At 41.1% G+C, this 19,714-nt stretch overlaps 1 protein-coding gene across 1 annotated transcript; it reads right to left on the bottom strand.

Annotated features, from left to right (window-relative positions):
• Nucleotides 1-1,136: 1,136 nt before the first annotated feature.
• On the bottom strand, nt 1,137-8,270 carry PPIC (peptidylprolyl isomerase C). Its single transcript, XM_032205746.1, has 5 exons — nt 8,157-8,270; nt 5,385-5,498; nt 4,835-4,928; nt 3,030-3,214; nt 1,137-1,666 (listed from the first exon to the last, which is right to left on the bottom strand). The coding sequence occupies exons 1-5, from the start codon at nt 8,262-8,264 to the stop codon at nt 1,538-1,540; spliced, it is 630 nt and encodes a 209-aa protein (XP_032061637.1). The 5' UTR covers nt 8,265-8,270; the 3' UTR covers nt 1,137-1,537.
• Between the last annotated feature and the right edge of the window lie 11,444 nt (nt 8,271-19,714).

Raw genomic sequence — 19,714 nt, 5'->3', positions numbered from 1 at the left:
TGCTTCCTAGTGATGCTTTCTTGAGTCTTACTTGGAACATTTTAGTAGAAAAAAAACAAATCCACAGCACAAACTGAACAGCGTTAAGAGGGAAGTCTGATTGCCTAATACTAGGCAAATCTGGGGAGGTCCTGATCAAGCTTTCCTCTAGTGATGTTTTAGAGAAAGCAATGCTTCACAGATCTCCAAAGAGAGCATCAGTATTTACGTTCAGGAAAGGCCTCAGAACTGTGGATGATGAACCAGCAGAATTATCCTTGCAACTGCAATTGACATTAGGAGGACCTTTGGTAAGTCCCTGCACAGTTTTCCTGATTACTTGCAAGCACAGAGGGTGCCAGTAGGCAGCTCTACAAGCATAGTGTTCACTCCTACCCTACACCATGCAAAGTCAGAACACCTCGCGTGGGCTGCAGGACATCTTCCAGGAGACCAGGCACTTCTAGTGGTGTGCTGCCTTGGGTGCAGGTGGATGAATCCTTCACCAGATCTTGGAGCCAGCTCTTACGTCTCAAGTAAGTTCTAAAATACTGCAAACCTCATGAGAAAAGAAGTCCATATCTCTGATAGAAAACACTAACTCATTAAAGAGCCCAACACAACTGTCCCAAAGTGGAACCTTATGCTAACCTTGTTTAAAAGCTACCAGTTAAGCTGTCAGCTTGTAAGAGTATTTAAGAACCGTTACAAAAATAATGAATCTGAAGTTTCATCTCTAACATACAGCAAAACTGAAAGAAAGTGTCTGAGCCTTACCATAGATAACATGATTAGCCATGATACAAAATCCACCATGCTGTAGAACCAAGGACTCTTCTGTTTTTATCAGTGTTTAACTGATGATCTTATTTAACAATAGAAAGAACTGCTCTTCCTTGAGTATAGGATTGTATCTGAATACAATGCTTTTTTGAAAGACAGTAGGAACACTATCTGACAAGTTAAGATTAGAGAAATTTACCACCCAGCTCAAATCTTACAACCTCATCTGAGAAGCAGCACCCCTTCACAGTTTGTAGAATCAACTGAAGTGAAAAAAAAAAATGGTGGAAAACAAACAACATAAAAAAAAAAACCACACAACAAAACCCTCCAGTATTTATTTGAAATTCAAGTTTATTTATTCAAAACATTTGTTTTATTGCCCCCCCAAGAAACGTATTTAAAAGAAGCTGATACTTTTACAGAAAGTAACATGCTCAGTTGAAAAGTTGAAAACAAAAATTGCAAAGATTTCCAGAGAAAACAACACGACTGTTTCAAATGTTGAAAAAAAACAGAGGTACTTCTAAAATTTTTCATGAGAGACCTTTTCTGCAAGATTTAGGATTTAGCTGGGTATGTCTTGATTTTCAAGGTGTAACAGGTCCATCAAATTATTACAGAAACAGCCCTACCTACTATGTACGTGGCAAATGATAAGCATTGTCTACACATAGCCTCGTGTTTTAAGGAGAAAACACGATGGATAATCGAGGTCAGTCAAAAATCTGGGCCCCAAAGAATTAGATTTTACTTTCCATTTCAACTGCTGGTCTCACCAGCCATCTACTTCAACTACAAATGGCTCTTTCACAGCTATTTTGCCACTGTTCACAATCACACAGTCTTGAAGGGGGCGGTCATGTTCATCTGTCTGCTGAAGTTCTATCGAGTGCACCACAGACTGCGTAAAACATAAAAATAAGAAGTTCTGTTTAGTCACAGAAATGCCAATAACTTGAGCCTGGCACCAGGTAAGCACCCAGGTGCTCCTAGCATTACAGGTTATTAAGCAACATCTGAACTGAGACCTTTCCCCTGTTCAGTTCCCACAGACACCTTTTTACACGGTACCAGTGGTGCCACTCTGGAACCCACACAAAGTTGGCAGAAGCACATGGCTGGCTGTTTGCCCTTCTATAAAAACAATTTAAGCCAACAAAATATTACCAAGGAACAACTAAAAATACCCTATTAGCTGATCAGCCTAACGCATACAGAGTCTTATCTGAGGTCTTTGAGCAGAAACTGAATCCAGAGACCATAAGGGATGAGCAGTAAATGTTTTTCTAATCCTACATCACAACTGGGCTTACAGAAATCTGATGACTACTTTCACCTTCAGTATAATTGACACACAGATTTTAAGTGCAGTACCATGCCTGCCAGTCAGACAGGCAGAGGCCTCATGGTAGGCAACTAATTAAAGTAGTATTTTTAAAGGACAAAATTCAGTTAGAAATATTGACTATCTGTCTTTGGATATCTGCCCATTAATCTAACGAAACTAAAACTTAGTCTAAATCTCTCAAAATTTTTCAGCTACTACTGTAGCTCACAAGAACTGCATTCAATATGCTGGAGGGGACAGGGAGGAAAGTGTTCTGATGAGATTTTCAAACTTCCCATGGAACTGATCAGTGCAGCACATCATGTTTCCCCATTTATTTCAAAACATAGATTAAATGGAATAATTTAAAAGGAGAAGTATGATCTGTTGGGAAAAACATTTTTGAACTTAAATATTCCATTTGCAATCATATATTTGATCAGTTTTGCTGCTGTGCACATTTTGAGGAGATTAACCATAGATTTCTTCCTTTTTAAATTATATGTTTGTATACTTTACATTCACATGCTTCTAAAAACCCGGCCAACGAAAGTCTTATCTATGATTAGCATGTGCTACAAAGTTAGATTTTCACTTGTAGAAATACAATTATTTCATGGTTAACAGCAGTACTACAAGGGGAACCTGAGCTTTGTCTATTTGTAATCTGCAAAGGTATCGGTGCTGATTTCAGTGGTAAGTGGTCTGAAACAGGAGGTGTGAAAGCCAAAGGATGATTTAAGTTTCCATTTCTGTAATCATCGTCAGCTATTTCTTTCAATTCTAAATCTTCCAGCTTCAAGCTCTTCATGTTGTTTTTCTACCACATGCACATTAGATTAACACCAAGTTGTCTTGAACAATTGAGGGCAAATTACGCTAACACAGATACGGTGCAAATTTTCCTCAATTAATCTTACCATTACTTTTAACTTACCATTCCGTCAAGGACTTTGCCAAATACTACATGCTTTCCATCTAACCAGGAAGGCTTTGTCACACTGATGAAAAACTGGGATCCGTTGGTATCTGGGCCAGAATTAGCCATGCTAACCCAACCAATTCCATAGTGTTTGAGCTTGAAGTTCTCATCAGGAAATTTTTCTCCGTAGATGCTTCTTCCTACGATAAAAAAAATATATAAATATATCAAATAATAATAAAAAACATCTTCAAAAATGGGAAAAGCAAAGTACAAATTCAAGATCTAAAGATTAAAAGATCTAAGATACTAAATATAAAGATTAATGAATTAGAGTAAGCTCAGCAACATCACTGTTGCATCATCAGTGACTCTGCAAACTGATAACATTTTATGTGTAAAAAGTAAGGTAAGATAAAACACCAGATATAAGGAGAGAATATTTTAAGCTGACCATGCTTTAGCCTCTGAATTTAACAAGCAAACTCAGTATCTTCAAAGGTTCTGCTAACATACAGCACTGAACAACAGTATACTTCAACGTCTTCCACAAATTTAAATTACATAATTATATCCCCTAAAAATAAAGTAGCCATATTTTGTGACAATTTTAGTATTTCCTTTTATAATATTTTCCTCCTAGTATACAAAATTACTTTAGACATTTGGGAATGTATGGAGACCAGAGGGAAGCTAGCCCAAAAGACTCAGTGTGTACTGGTGCAAACATTACATGAGGATTTTGGTGTTTTAAAATAGTTTACAAGAAAAAGCGTTAGTCATGTTTAAGCCACCACTGCTTTGAAAAGAGAACGCTGTCGCATTCTTTATTTGTACAGTGCCTTGCACAGTAGGGGAACTGCTCCCAACGCACTGCCAGATGCTATCCCAATAAACAGTATTAGCAGGCAAACAAACATTGCCTACCTTTAATGCTAAAACTGTGTCTTTGGTATTTTAGCCTTCCCCATTGTTCGCTGCAAGGAAAAGGAATGTGTGTTTTCCATTCTGTCCCAGCGGGGAAATCACTAACACTGTATGCAGACAGTTCAAATCGGAGCGCCTGAAGAATATGTGTGTAAAGGAAGAGAAGAAATCAGAAGCCAGAATGCATGCTATGCAAGAGATGCTGCACTAGGGCTGCCCTCAGTGGGCTGGCTGAACTGCCCTTCCAGAGGCTCGGGAGGCAGAAGTTTTAAATTCACAAAAGGAAAAAAAAGAGAGGGCAACACCCTCATTTTTCTAATTTCTCTATCCCTGGTTTGAAATTCCCTCCCACAGCACATTTCAGAAAGTTCCACCGAAATGGCTGAGCTGAGGACAGAGAGCACGGACTATGCCTCGCCTACCTGCCTTCACTCTCTGCACTTCCACTCGTTCATCGCGGATTAGTTTTCTGTAGGTTGACTTAAACTGGTTTGTGTATACATGCAGTGACTGCCTCGGGGAAGAAGCACTGCTGCAAAGCCAGCGCAGGGGAAGGTAGAGATGTCCATCTTTTGGAGACAGGATGCCATGAGAGCTGCTCAGCTGCTCAGCGGGCTCCAACCCACCACGCAAAGCCATGCTGCTTGAACAAGTCAGACAGAAAAGAGCTATCCGCAACAGTTTAGGACAAAGGAAGCTCTATGTGTACTCTGGTAATCCAAACAGTCTCAGTTTATGCTCCAAGATGCTTGGAAAAGTACTAGATGCTTCCAAAACAAATGTTTTCTTCATTTATGGGAGTTGAAAGAAAGAGAGAAAATGTTGTTTTGCCCATCTTTTCTGTAGGCATTTGAGGAAAGGAGAGGGAAACTGACAGATACTGAGTATGTTACCTCCTGATCCATCTCCAGCTATGAAGTCCCCTCCTTGAATCATGAAGTCTTTGATCACGCGATGAAATTTACTTCCTTTGTATCCATATCCTCTCTAAGAAAATAAAATACATCTTTAAATTAATAAAACATGTAGTTGTATGTGATCATATGGACGTAAGCCCATGGTGGATCACCACATGTCAGAGAATACACCACCGCCTGAGAGAAATACTGGCAAGAAACAAACTAAAGTGAGATGCAGGTGAATGCAGTTGGGGTGCAGAGCCACACAGCAGGTAGCTTCACCCAACCACAGTGCCTCCCCATGCTAGATCTGCACGGTAGGGACAGACTGAGATGCTGATACCCAACTTCCCATAATTACATCCTGTGAACCATCCTGCGGGGACTTCTGTGCCTTACACAGCAGAGCACAGCCTGAGGGATGGCTCTCCTGCACTGACCCGCTGAGTTAAAATGGACAGTTCACGGCTGAACTGGCATTTAACGAGTGTTTATTTCCCATATCCAAACTTTAGCACATGGTGAAAGAAAACTGCAAACCTACTTCTCCAGTTGCCAGTGCGATGAAGTTCTCCACAGTTTTGGGGACAACCTTTCCAAACAATCCAATTGTAATTCTGCCAACATCTCTGTCTCCAATCTTCACGTCAAAGAACACCTAGATGTTTTTGTGAAGAGAACACAAGAGATACCAACATGAGTGCAGCAAAAAGACCAAGCTTTTCGAAGTGCACAACAGTAAGAAACAGCCTCTGGCGGATCTATATTAATAGCATCCTTCAGTCCCTGAGGGTGCTGTTTTCCTTCCAGCCATCAAAACCAGATTAGGCAAACTGTCCGAGAACGGGTGGCTACACGTTTCGTTTCTAATTGTTCTTAAGGGCTGAATGGCACTGTTATATCACGGGTCTGAAGGCAAGGTTCAGGAAGCTTTTTCCCAGACATGCATGTGTTTAAAGCCATATGGAAAATGTGAAATAAGAAAGGAAGTAAGGAAGAAAAATGCTGCCATTCCAGTGTCATGGGCAATGACAAAGAACTACAGTGCTGATGCATCCCACAGATGACAGCTTGCCATCCACTCGCAATCTTTACTGTTTTAGGCATTTGTATGTATGTGATTAAGTAGAGGGGAGAGCCTACAATTCATTAAATTGACAAACAGTGGGAAGAAAACCCTCCTGCTGCAGCAACATGTCCCTTTCCCACATAAGAATTCAAAGCTGCCCAGAGAAATAACCAGGCTGCTCTAGGTAGCTGACTGCCCACAGTCTTCTATGTACGTGTCGCTAAAAAAGCGTACTTGGAACAGACAAAAGGCTTAAAAGGCATTTTAATATAGTTCAGAATATCTGAAGGCATCGCTGAACGTGCAAAAATGTTTCAACAATTACTGAAAACAGGAACAGCTGTCAGGAAATGAGGCATTTTGAAGTTCTGAAAAAGTTACATAAAAACTATTACAACTTCTAGGAAACGGCAATGTGTATTCCTATGATGTGGTATTTGCTGTTCCTCGTGGCACTCAACCAAATATTACTTGTCTGCAACTCTAAGAAATTAGTCCAATAATGATAATAAATGACCACAGGCTCTCCAATGTGAATGTCCCTTTCATGTTCCCCTACTAAACATTTCTACCGTTTCTTGATCTTCCATGTGGTTTTGACTGTTTAACTTTTGGCTAACATTATAAAAGCTACATACAAAAATAAAATAAAATTCCTTTTGGTTCACCTCATTCATTTCCTTGGCACTTGGCACTCAATAACATAATTCTTAGATGTGTGGCTCCCCAGCTATTAACAACAAACTTTCACTGATTTCTTGACATCCTAATAAATACACCCCTCTGAGTCCTGCCCTCAGGACTCCCTAGCTATGGGCTATCTATCGTCGGCGTAGGTGTTCCCAACACACCTCAATTTCCATGGAAATGTTGTCCAGGTACAAGGCTGCCTGAAATACGTGAGCATCTGGCAACACAACCAAGGCCACGGAACAATGCCTTCAGGTAGGAGCAATGTCAAACGCTTCCACGGACCCCAAAGATGCCTCTGAAACCTACCCCAGGCAGGAGGCCCCACAGATGGCAGAGCTGCTCAGCCAAGCAGCAAGCCCCGTACTTCCACGTTGCGTTGCTTGGGCTTACATTTGTGAACAAAGAGCAAGCTCCTGGCTTCCCACCTGCACCCCACACACCTGTCCTACCTGTTTGGTGTTGGGAAAGCACTGCGCTTCCCAGTTACACACTGCAAAATGTGCCTGTGCACATCTCCGGCGTGTCACGCCTGCACCGAGAAGCTGTGCTCTCCTCAGCAAGTCTCTGAAAAATCAGTGGCACGCTTAGTGAGCTAGCACAGCACTCCCAAATTTCCAAAAACATGTGGCCAGGATCTTCACTGCAAACTCTCAGAAAACAAACATGAGGTGTCTGATTAATATTTATGTAAATGTTTAATATTATTTGCAATTTGCAGTAAGCGTGTCATGCCTGAAATGAAAGAGTCCAGCAGGACACCAGTCAGGGAGGCTGGCTATGGTGAACGTACCTGTACGTGACTGGGAGAAAAGGGTTTACATCAAAAGGAAAAAATGACGAATAGTATTAAATCAGAGGGGGAGGAAAAAAAAAAAAAAAAAAAAAAAAAAGGTTGATTGTTGAAGAAAGGTCTCGTGATTTCTGCTGACCAGGTAACACGATGATAAATGAAACGAGCTCCTGATAAACGCAGCATATTGCACGTGGAAAAACGACTGTAGGGCTGCACTGAGGGGCACCAAAAGGGCTTGTTATAAATTATTAAGGGCTGAGGAGGGCCAGGGAAGGGCAGGATGGTGGCACGGCACCCTGGGCACTGCACTGCACATACTGCCGCAGGGTGACCCCAGCGACCCCGAGGAGGCTCTCGGGGAGCAGCAGGGATGCCCGCAGATCTGCAATGATTTCCACGGGGGGAACAGCAAATAAACCCCTGGAAAAAGAGAGAGACCGGGCACGGTGCGAGGGGCTCCGTGAGGCTCTGCGGGCGCCGGGCACGGCATCCTCCAGGTCCCGAGGGCGACATCCCAGCGGGTGGAGGAGGAGCAGAGCACTGCTCGACGTGAGACCAACCAAACCGTGCCATTAATCGCAGATAATTTCTGCAGGGCAGCCGGGGGAAGCAGCCCCGCCAGTGCGACCCCCCCCGGCCCCCACCCGCCGGGGAAGGGGGAAGGAGGGAGGGGAGGAGAAGGGAGGGGGGCGCCGCCCTATGGGATCGGGTGGGATCGGGTGGGATCGGGCTCGCCGGTGGCCGCCCGGCTGCTCGCTCACCTTGGCTGTCACGCTGGGCCCCCTCCTCTTGAATCCCGCAGCCGCCGGGGCCAGGAAGCAGAGGCAGGCGATGGCGCCGAGCAGCGCCGCCGGCCCCCCGCCGGCCATGGCGCTGCTGAGGGGAGCGCCGCGGCGCCTGCGCCCGCCGCCGGGCGGCTCCTCCTAGCGCCATGTGGCGGGGGGGCGAGGGTCACCCATCCGCCGCGCGGCCGGCGCGGGCCCTGCTTAGCTTCTGGGGGGGGGTGCAGGGGAGGGACGAGGCGGCGGTGGCGGCTCTTGGTGGTGGCTTTGGGGTTAGGGGCAGCGCTGGGCGCCCCTGTGGGCAGCCCCCTGGCTGAGGAGCGGCACCCAAAAGAGTTCAGCAAGGTGGTGGCTGCGACCCCGATGCCTCGCCCGCTAAGATGGGGAGCAGGGAGCCCGGTGTAGCAAGCTGCTTTAGCTTTGGTGCAGCCCTGTCACCTTCTCTGCTCAAAAGTCTTTCACATTTGGGATCTGTCCTAAAAAAAAAGTAACGTGCTGACAGTCCCGGAAAAATGTGCAAGCTGTAACACGGTGAAATCTGTGGCCTCCGAAATTCCAGCGTATGAAGGAAAAATAATTAACAGATACTAACACGCTGCAGTCAAGAGGTTGACGGTGGCATATGTGAGCGTATTCAGGATCAAACTGGGTAGCTGTGCAAAAAAAAACCCTGCATGGCACAGCCCCACGACAGAGCCTGGCGCTGGTTCAGAGCTGTCCCGGAGCTGGGGAGCAGTGCTGCAGGAGCAGGGCAGGCTCTGCACCGCTGCGGCCGCGCTGCCGTCGCCACCCAGCCCTGCAGCTTGGGGCTAGGCCTGCATGAGCAAGCAGCCGTGGTGGGTGTGTGGGGCACCATGCTTGGTGCTGAGCAGCTGATGTGTGCTTTTCGGGTGGTCTGTCCGGCTGACTGAATGCTGACTCACGGCTGAAGAGCGTGGGGCAACATGTCTTATGGTGTAGTTTCATCTGAAGGGAATCCAGCTGGTTGTGCCAAGGCCTCTCTGCAGTGGGAGCGAAGCACGGTAAATGGAGACACTGGAAAGATCCACTGCAAAAGTGTTCACCTGGTCCCTCCTACAGAGTGCCACAGACGTACCCTAATGCACACCTCTGATTTCCACATCTGTCACTGACACATTTTTCAGTTTTGCCCCGTGTGTAACTGCACTAGTACTCCTGAGTGCAATAAGACTTTTCATAAGCTGACTCCGCCAACAACTCAGTTATCAGGCACAGCAAAGAGGGGTTTTCAGTGGTCCCACATTGTATAGCACTGAGTGATCATCTGGTGTAACCGGTGCCTGACTCAGATAGACCCCCTGCTCTCAACAGATGTAAAATATCTATGACTGGAACTCATGGGTCAAAAACTAGCCTGGACCAGACTAATCTGGGCCTCAGTTTTTGCACCTCACCTATACAGTGAGTGCTCTCCTTCTGTAAAACTGAGGGCTTTCCTGAAACCCTGCCTGCACTGATTAACTTTCAGCACTGGCATATATGGGGCTTCAGGGTATGGTTCAAGACATTTACCCAGTCTCTCTTTACCTAATTACCTGTTTGGCTTAGTGCTAAAACAAAACTAATTCATATGTAAATAGGTGATGGAAGTACTTTGGTCCTGTTGCTAATGGCTGCTGTACATCACATATTCTTTAAACCTGAAAGCAGACCTGGAAATATACTGTTTTATGCAAGATTATTCTGTACATTAGTGCACTTCCAAAGAATATGTGAATGTGAGAGTTTACTCAGAGTAAACTGAGTGTTTTCTCTGCCAGTATGATAAGGTACTGAGAATTTAGCATTATGATTCCGTTTCATTGCACCATCACATGATGGTGTTTGACTTTCTCTGGATCAAAGATTTACAACAGAAATATAACAAAATCCAAAGGTTTACTGAAATTTGCAGTAGCTGGGTATAAACTTTATTTGTCTGATAACATATTTCTTTAGATAACAAAGTAGTTAAGGATTTTAACTAAATAGTTTGCAACCCACATACGTATCTAATCACATACATCTCAAATCATTAAAATTCAGAAGATGAAATCTTACCATTTTCCTCTCACCACAATCCACTGTTATTACTGTTGCCTATTTAGTATTTATCTGCTCTGAAGATGTATCTTTATACCAACAAACAAAAGTTACAGACTGTGGCATGTTCTGAGGAGTATGATGAAAATGGAAAAAGCTTCCTCTTAGAACATACAGGAGGGCATGTTAATATTATTCAATAATTTGAAGGTAATGGTTAGAAGGTGGGTAAGAAAAGACCTACATGGAACAGAGCATTTCTGATAGCACAGATTCATGCAAGTCATGAGGAAAATATTGACAGAAAGGTGCGAAAAACTGGAGCATTTACTAATTATATCTTTTATACTTTTTATACTAATTATATCTATTATATCTTGAATCTAAAAGAAGTAATAGCTGATGGGACGTTCTCAGAACTATTCAGTCTTATTAGTAGACTGGTTCAAATCTCAACATGCAGGGGAACAAGCAATGAGCTAGAGAAGAGATGGTCTGGCTAGGAAGCTCCATCTAATACTTCTAATATGGAAAGGTGCAAGTATGCTAAACAGTGCTATCCAGAGTACTACCCAAAGTTCCCTTTTACTCCCTCTCACTACAAATATTAGTGTTTGCAAGAATGGCTTCCCTGTTTATTGAGGTGTAAATATGTTTTATTTTGTACAAGATTGTATGTGGGATGGGAAGAATGAGATGAGTGCTTCATAGCACTGAAAAGATTTGAAAATAGCAAGATCAGGCAGTATCTGGTTTACATTATTTTGGAAAGTTTATGCACAATAATGATAATTTTGGGAAGAAGATACAACTGTTGAAATGGGAAATCTATAAAAAAGACAGAAACTTAATATGTTCAATGAATACTCAATATTACATGTACATGGAAAATCTTCTTCTGAGGCTAAAATGAGAACTACACGTTCTTTTGTAAGGAATTTGATGTTGTGATTACCAAACTGAAGGTAGACAAAATTCTGACAAACAGTAGGGTTTGTAGTAACTGGAAAGAAAAAAAGAAAGAATTACATAGAATTAAACTAAGGAAACCTTCCCTCAGAGGAGGTTTCGGCTAAATATTAGGAAAAATTTCTTAACTGTGAGAATGGCCAGTCTTCCTGGAGACATAGAGCCTGCCTGGAAAATGAAACGGTCTTCCTGGAGAGGTGCTCCATGCCTGCCAGTGTTAAGAAAGCATTTGGATGGTGCCTTCAATGACACGCTTTAACTTTTGGTTAAACCTGAAGTGGTCAGGCAGTTGGACTCAACAATCTTTGTTCAGATAGCACAAACAGAACTATTCTAATTCTAATTCCTTCAAGCTGAACTATTCTAATTCTAATGGCCCAGGTGAAACTGGGAAATAATATATTTAAAAAATATGATTTCTCTATTTCTCTGATTTATTACTCACAACTATCTTCAAGATTTTGCAAACTCTTTGCAAAAGCAGACAGTACAGTGTGTTGAGAACTATACTGAACTTGTGGTGGATATGCACAAGCACTATCTGGAAAGTACAAAATCAGAGGAGGATCTACAACAGGAGACCATTCTATCCTCTTCCATCCTCCCAAGGCATGAACAATTTGTTCACCTCTTTGGTGCAGCTGATTTGAAGACTGTTATCATTTCTCCCCTCAGTTTTCTTTTCTGTAGACTAAACAACCCCAATTCATTCAATCTTTCCACATGGGTCAAATACTAAAGCAGGCGTCATCTGGCTGTGTAGCTTTTAGTTGAAATATTACCTCTATCCTTAAATTGGAGTGGAAGTTACAGATAAGTGCATTTTGTGTTTTTTCTTTTCCTTTTTTTTTTTTTTTTTTTTTTTTTTACTAAGTGACAAAAGGTTGTTGTACCAAAAATTACATTGCCCATTAAAAGAATGTGTTAAAACTGACTTGTGCTTGTAATATTGTTCACAGGATGTTCTATATTTTAGTGCTAGCAGACATGCACTATTTAGGAGCTTGTTGTCTTCTGAAGTAATCAAGCCTTTAAAAGAGTAAATGGTTACTGGCTGACAAGCTTCAATTTAAGTAATAGTATTTGTAATGAGGTGGTTCATTGCTTCTGAGGGGGTCTTTACCGTTTTAAATGGGTACAGAAGAGAGATATATTAAGCGTATAGCATCTGACAGCTTTTGATTTCTAGTGTTAGTAGCATTGGCAGTAATTCTAGCACTTCCTTTCAGCTCTATGGCATTTTAGTGCACTATGATTTATGGTAGTGATACAGAAATATTTCATATCCAAACTGCTCTACTATATCATGTTATACAGGTAGAAAGAATTCAGGGCATGACATACGTAATAATAATGCTTTATGGTTCTGTAGGCACTTTCATCAATGTTAACTGCTTGACAGCTGCCAGGATAAAACTTGGAGTAAGCACTGTGTTCGGTAAGGCTGCTGTAACTGAGCTTTTATGTTTATTCCCTCGCTCTGAAATAGGTTTTTGATTCTCTGACCTGAATCATTGAAAGCATGTCATCATTACCGGCCTCAGTCTGGGGCCATATTGTTTCAGAATGCCACTGTATTACTTGTCATGGGTTTTTAATGTATCACTGGTAGAGTCATACGTTTAAAGACAAACTTTAATCCCATAAAGACTTAAGAAGTGACAGCACTTCATCTTATGCATTGTCTGTTTTATAATTAAGTTAAAAGCTATGAAGTATCAGGGCCAATGTGGTGGTACATAATTCTAGGAGACCACAGTTTAAAAAAAAAAAAAACATCTTAAGGTCCACAAATTTTAAGTCACTATATCTGTCCTTCATGAATAATGAAGGAAGAAGTTTATGGGGAGTTTTGTTTGTATTTTTTGGTCTTTTCCTTTATGTAACTTCAGAAAGATGGAGTGTATCATATGTGCTGTCTCTTCTATTAAATCACTTGTAAAATGGCTTAGACTTCCCCTGTCATCTGGTGCACTTATGCAAAATAAATGCGTCCTATGCTCCGGATAAGTGTCTTCCTTTTGGTGAATAGTTTTTAAGCTTTTTAAATTTCATATCCAAGCACAATTTGAAGTGTCACCCTTTCCACTCTAATGGCCAAAGCATTTATTTAGGTGATACCAGCAATGTGTTTTCAAAATATTACAGCTGGAGCCAGAACCATTTGTGCTTTGAGCCCATTTGTTTACAGGATATCAGAGCTATCTGTAATTGCACATCTCACTGCAGTGAGCATTTAGCACATAGTCATTCATTTGAGTTCTGTTTTTTACACAGTCTGCAGTTGCATAAGATTCCTAGGGAAAAAGAAAATAAGTGTAGCAGTAAAGCCTAGCTATAAGGAAGTGTTCAGTCAGATTTCTTTGTTTTCAAGGAAAAAAAAAAAAAAAAAAAAAAGTTAAAACATCTTCATAGCATCTTAAAATTATGTTTTGTCTTTTTGTTTGTTTTGTTTTGTTTGTGTTTTGTTTTGCTTCTTCTTTCACTTATCATTAGTTACAATAAGGATCCCAGTTCTCCAAACACTTTTGCACATCCACTGTGCAGTATGACTCTGGTCTCACTGCCATGGAAGTACTTGCATCTAAAGTTAAGTACACAAGTGTCTGAAAATTGGGTCTTTGTCAATAACTTTAAGTTCCAGTAATCATTATTTCTAGCCTGATAATGCCCAAAGGTGAAAATCAGGATTGCAGCTTGTGCCTCTGAGATCGGGCTTTAAGAGAAATGAGGAGAGAATCCTTCCATAAAATCCAAATGGGAGGTTGAAAAAAGTTGTAAAACAACATCCCATTGCATGACTGTTGTGAAGAATTGATCCATATTCACTCGATGTTTGTGAGATCTTTTATTATTATTATTATTATTATTATTATTATTTAGATAAAGGTGGAGGCAGGGGAATGGACTCACGTGCTTTGGAATGAGGTGGGTTCCTTAATTGTTTAGGAAGTAAATAGCAACTCAGGTATATCAGTCAGAAGAGGAATAGCATAATCAGCAGTGAGAAGCCATGTGAATGTGAATGGGGTTGGTGACCACCATCCAAATACCAGAGAAGACTGTAGTAGTCAAGGGGAAAATTGGGGCTTGCAACTGTTTAAGGTGGAAGTGACGATGCCTTGTATAACACTTTTTCCTTTATGAGTAATGAAGGAAATAGTCAGATGTTTAGAGAACTTTTATATGAAAAATGATAATGCTTAGAAAAGACCTGACTATCTAGGAACAAAGGAGAAGGGTCCTTCAAAATGGTTTAAAATTGACAAAAAGATGTAGCTGACTTGTTTAAAGATGAGTGAAGAATGAGGATAAATAATACTTCTCTCTTCTACTTGCTCTGAAACCTGCTGTGCTGACAGAAGTACAATGTTAGCTTCATTAGTACAGGAAATATGGCTCAGAAGGTACATTGAGAACAGATACGTGTAATTTCAGTGTCTCTAAAGTTCAGCAGTGTTATTACCATGCTAACAGTGGTATCTGATCAAGGACCCCATCTATCTAGCAGGTTTCTAATCAGTAAGATGCAGTGTTACTGTAAAGATGAATTCATTTACTATCTTACAGAGCACGCTAAGAAAGCTATCTTCAGCTGCCTATGAGGATTTGAGGGCAGTTCCTCCGCTGTGTATTTCCTTTTAACTTTGAAAGGGATTTCGTACTTATGCCTAAATAGTTCCCTGCATACCCTGGGCTTAGATATAATCCTATTTGTTGTGTGCTTCGGGCCATTGTGAAAATACACATTGTGGTAAAGAAAATACTTTTCTATAGCCGTAATATTCTTCCTGGAGGGGTTGCCAATCAGAGATCAAATTTCTGAGAAATGCATTCCGGGATCCTTTGTCTACATGAAACTGTGATGTATACATTTTTGTACATTAAATGTGTGCAGTAGCTATAGGAATTCTGCCAGGGTTAAGGACCAGGGAAGGGCCTCTAGTGCTGCTTACAAGACGAGCAGTAAGTGCCCAGCTGCAGGCGAGCGTATGGAGTTGGTGTTTTCCTTAGTGCCTTAAGTGAGAAGAGTCTTACACTTAGTGGTATGTAAACAGCAGCACAGTGATCCTCATTAAGAATAGATACATCACAATATCTAGACAAGTCTGATGGTTTCTCTCATCAGGAAAGAAGTATTCTGACTGGTGTGGTACAAAAACTCTGTGTATACGGGCATTTTAGTGGTGTTAGTTTGCAGGGGGGTTGTGATATGCAAATGAATGCCATTTAAACTATTCCTCTTTTCCTACCCATTGTCTATTCTATGGCGATTGTCCCTATTCTAGGCAATTTATTTTATAAAAATTCTATTCTAGAATGTTTCCAAATTCTATATTTTGTACACAGTAACTTGTTACAGCAGTTACCCTTATCGTAGATAGGGTTTTACGTAGTGCTGGTAACGAAGGGTAATATTAATGTGCTGTTTTTTGTGAAGGCAATTCTAGATCATTTAGAAATAACTCTGATTTTTGGTTTTGGACAGCTGCGCTGATGGCAGTGGGACCCTTTATATTTACAAATCAAATATTCAGAGGTGCTTAAAGGATCTCAGCTTTGAAATCCCATTTTTGAAAGAGGTCCCAAGAGGGCTGACATAATGAAAAGCTGAGGATTTTTAGCACCTTGTTCACTTTTGGGAAGGGAGGTTTCAGGCACTGGGGAACTTTTCAATATTTCTTTTAGACTTTACAGCACTAGGCAACTGGAGGAGAGTAGTATTTTAAAGACTTTTTAAAAGTGTCAACAACTCCCTAAGCCCAGAAGACTATGCAAAGCGTTTTAAAACAAGAACTTCCCACAAAATACGTTGAATATACATAATGCATGGAAATGCAATTGTCTGGAACAGCAATTTGCTTATAGTGCTGTTACGTCTCAATATTTAATTTATCAGGAAGTGATGCTGATGACATGTTCCACTTGTATTTTTGTTCTCTGTATTTATTGTGAAGCAAGACTGCTAACCTTCAGCAGCCTTAACTGTAGGTATTTGTCCTTCATACATGCCACTAAATGCTTTACTGATTTTTATTTTTATTTATTTTTTTTTTTGGCTTTATCATCCATGCATATGAAGCACTGTAGCATGAAGAAGAATTAAGTGTGTGACTGCAAGAAAAGGAAATTGGAATAAAGAACTCAAGGATCAGATGTGTTAATATCCTTTTACTGGGAATTGCTTTTAAGAAATATGGTTTCACATTGTGTTTTATATGCTGAAATGCTTTGTGTAATTACAACACCATTGAAACTTTTGTTATTTTTTTTTTAGTCTTCAGACTGAGTATATTGTGCTGGATTCCAAATTTTCTATATGTCTGGAAGCATACCTTAATACACAGTGTTTTGGATGGCACAGTTCACAAAGTTTTAGTTGACAAAGTAATGGTTTGGATGGTGAAACAAATTACAGAATCTCATTTATATTATTTAATCCCTTAAATTCCACATAATCCTTATTAGAAGCTCATAAACCTTATGCTGATGATTGTTTTCCAGTTCAAAATAGATGTTGGAGGATTCAAATAAAATTCCACAAATGCTACCTGGAAGCTGATTTACTCGTGTCCATTTTTATGTATCTTAAAATATGGCCCTGGTTTCTAGCAGAAGCAACAGAGTAGAAAGAGAGCAGATGTTTCTTTGATTGTATCTAGGGATATGTCAGTGGTATTCTTAGAAATAGAGAGATTTTGGCTTGGCAAACTACTGGTGGCATTTTTCTTCTCATTAAAACATCAGATTGATAAAGTCCATGTACTGCTCTGTTCTAAAATGTTCGGGCTTTTTTAAACATTAGCATTCTTATCATTTCATTGGCACTGCAGGCTTCTAGGCAACTCACTTTTTACAGATCTCTTCCTTCACATCTTTCCTCCCATCAACCTGACAAGTGAGAAAAAAGTCACCCCTAAGATTGCCAGTTGTGGCTGCTGTTAAAGGCAGGGGATTACAGCGAATGCTTAAAATTCAGTTCCAGGAAAGCTTTTTCCTTTTTGGGGCTATGCCCTGTCTCTCTCCCCGTTGACAGAAAACCCAGGCACTTTCTTAGATTTAGCAGTGTTTTGTGTCAGAATCCTCTAACTTCAGACAGCAGAGCCAGGGAAGTGACAGCTTTATATGTATCCTTTTGCAGAAGAGCATAGCAGTGCTGTAAATCCAGAGTTTATTCACAACTGTTGTGCTAATACATTGCTATAAAAGCAGGCTGATATCTCATGTGACGTGCAAACTACTGTTTTCACACTTAAGACACCAATCTGTAAATTTGAACTAGTAAATCTTCTTGAACCTGAAGACAAAATTTGTGCTCGTTTCATAAACACATTGGTTATGTATATTATGTCTAATGCAGCAAATGTTTCCCTTAAGGATAAACAATGTCATCCACAGCCAAGGTGTTGTCTTCTAAAGACATGGTTCATAAGTTATACTGTCATTAGGAAATCAGATTAAAGTCATTTAGAAAAGCAAAATGAGCGTTTGAAATGTAAATTAGAGCTTGGATCTTTTTTTTTTTTTTTTTTTTTTTTTTTTTCCTGAGTCTTTAGAGTCAGTGTAAACTCTGTTCTTGCAAAGCAGCGTTTGCCTCTGTCAAGGCAGGATACTTGAGCACATGAACGGCACTTTTGTGAAGCCTTCCAGCAGGGGTGTCCTTGTTGGCTGACCTTCTCTTCTCTCTGTCTTCTGTCTGTGATGCTTCCCTATTAATTGCATTTTCTGTCTGAGTGGGACTTTTACATTTGGTAGTGTAGGATTTGTACATTTGGCAGCCTGTAAGGATTGACTTGGCTAGGCATGTTTTTCTACTGAGACTAAGAGTGTCTACATGAGGTCTTTCCTGCCAGAAGGTAAGAGTGGTAGAAGAGACATTTCACAGCTACAATCTGATTAAATGAAGCTTATCCGTAGTTGTGTCTGAACCTCTTTCCAGTTCAGAGATAGAGGTGTGATTGGTGTGTCTGTGTTCAGACCTAATGTAGGCCACCGCATGACTGCAGATACTATCTCAAGTCGTATTTCAGCCATGGCCCAAATGAGCAAAATTGTCAAGTGTCCCAGTCCCGATTTCTAGAGGAAAATAAGATGACCGTGGCCATCAGGTCAATTCATTAGAAAGTGCTCCTCTGTGAAGGCTGGAGCAGGGAGCAGGTCACCGGCGAGGGGCAGCTAAGAAGACAGACACAACTTCAGACTGCAGCAAGCTGGCATAAACACGAAGTAGAGGTTTCAGGTTTCCTTCCCTTCCCACTGACTTTACAAGATTTATGAGAGTTTTTAGCTAATCTCCCTGCACGGTGACTTACGTCACTACCTCACTGCTAGACAGAAAACAGTGGCTCAGTGGCAGCCCCCTTCTGTATTTTCCAGTAGTTACTGTTGTGCGAGGAAGTGACAAGTCTTCACTGGAGCTTCTTCCAGCAGCGCAATGACAGCTGCGTCTGTCGCTTCCAGTGGTTGCTGTTGCTACTGCTAATAAGACATCAGGACGCTGACAAAAAATCAAGTGCAACCAGCTCATCATGCATCACAGCAAGTCAAAGCTGCTCTGAGACTACCTGTCTGAGATACTGCTTCCAGCATAAGCAGGCCTGGGTATCACTGTGCGAATTCGGCCTTAGCATCCTGTCTGAAACTGGATAACCAGGCAGTGCCAGTGTGCCTTATCTAACCTTCAGCTTGCCTGGAAACTTTGTCTCTTCCTGCTGGGCAAGGAACCAATAGAACCAACTGTGAATTTTATTGGGATCTTGAAGAGGTCTCAGCTGTCTCGTTTGGAGCTGACTGGCTGAGGCTGTTACGAGTCCATCAGTCACCGAGCTCATATTCAACTTCGCATCCACTTTTCCAACAAGAGCATCTTCAAAGTCATGAGTTGTCCTAGTGAGTTGAATGAGGTAAAGAGCATTTGTCCTTCCCTATACCTGTACTTTTTAGACCTATTAATCTTCCTCGTCTCTATCAAAAACGTTGGCAAAAAAGTGTATTTTTCAGAGGATCATTCCAGACAATCAAAGCTCCAGAAGCTAAAGTGATGCCTTAAAAAAAAAAAAAAACTTCTAACATAAGTGATCACAGCTTCTGTCAGTAATATCATTAATATCACGCAGGTAATGGCTAAAAGATCAAGTAAATGTTCAGGATTATGGATAAGTATCTGGAATTATTTGAATTTATTGCTTGATTCTAAAATTGTCATCCACTAAGAAGTTGAAAATTGTCTGTGTTTTGTTTTCTGTTTAACAAATGCATTTGGAAAGCATCGTATCTCAGAATAATATAATTGTTTTTTAAGAGGACCCTTGGTTTCCTAAGGAAATGGTTTTCAGAGTTGGATTAGGGAGGGAGGAAAATGTCTTTTAGGTACTGAGTGGCTTTTCAGAGCATGTGATAACAGGCCACTTCTCAGGGAACTGAGGAATGATTGTATACGATTATAGATAGCTGTAGATCATGAGCTTTATTAGGAACATTATCCCTACAAACTCTAAAGGTTAGCAAACCCTAGTTGTCTGCAA

The sequence above is a fragment of the Aythya fuligula genome, chromosome Z (genome assembly GCF_009819795.1).
Source record: "Aythya fuligula isolate bAytFul2 chromosome Z, bAytFul2.pri, whole genome shotgun sequence".
Classification (NCBI taxonomy): domain Eukaryota; kingdom Metazoa; phylum Chordata; class Aves; order Anseriformes; family Anatidae; genus Aythya; species Aythya fuligula.
The sequence above is the reverse complement of the archived record's forward strand: the minus strand, read 5'-3'. Positions and strand labels throughout refer to the sequence as shown.

Excerpts from the sequence above, each read along its gene's own strand:
- PPIC (XM_032205746.1), bottom strand. The coding sequence starts at position 8,264 with ATGGCCGGCGGGGGGCCGGCGGCGCTGCTCGGCGCCATCGCCTGCCTC. Across the intron at positions 3,215-4,834 it reads AGCTGGAGATGGATCAGGAG|GAAGAAGCATCTACGGAGAA; the intron begins GTAACATACTCA and ends TTTTTATCGTAG. Across the intron at positions 1,667-3,029 it reads GCAAAGTCCTTGACGGAATG|TCTGTGGTGCACTCGATAGA; the intron begins GTAAGTTAAAAG and ends TGTTTTACGCAG.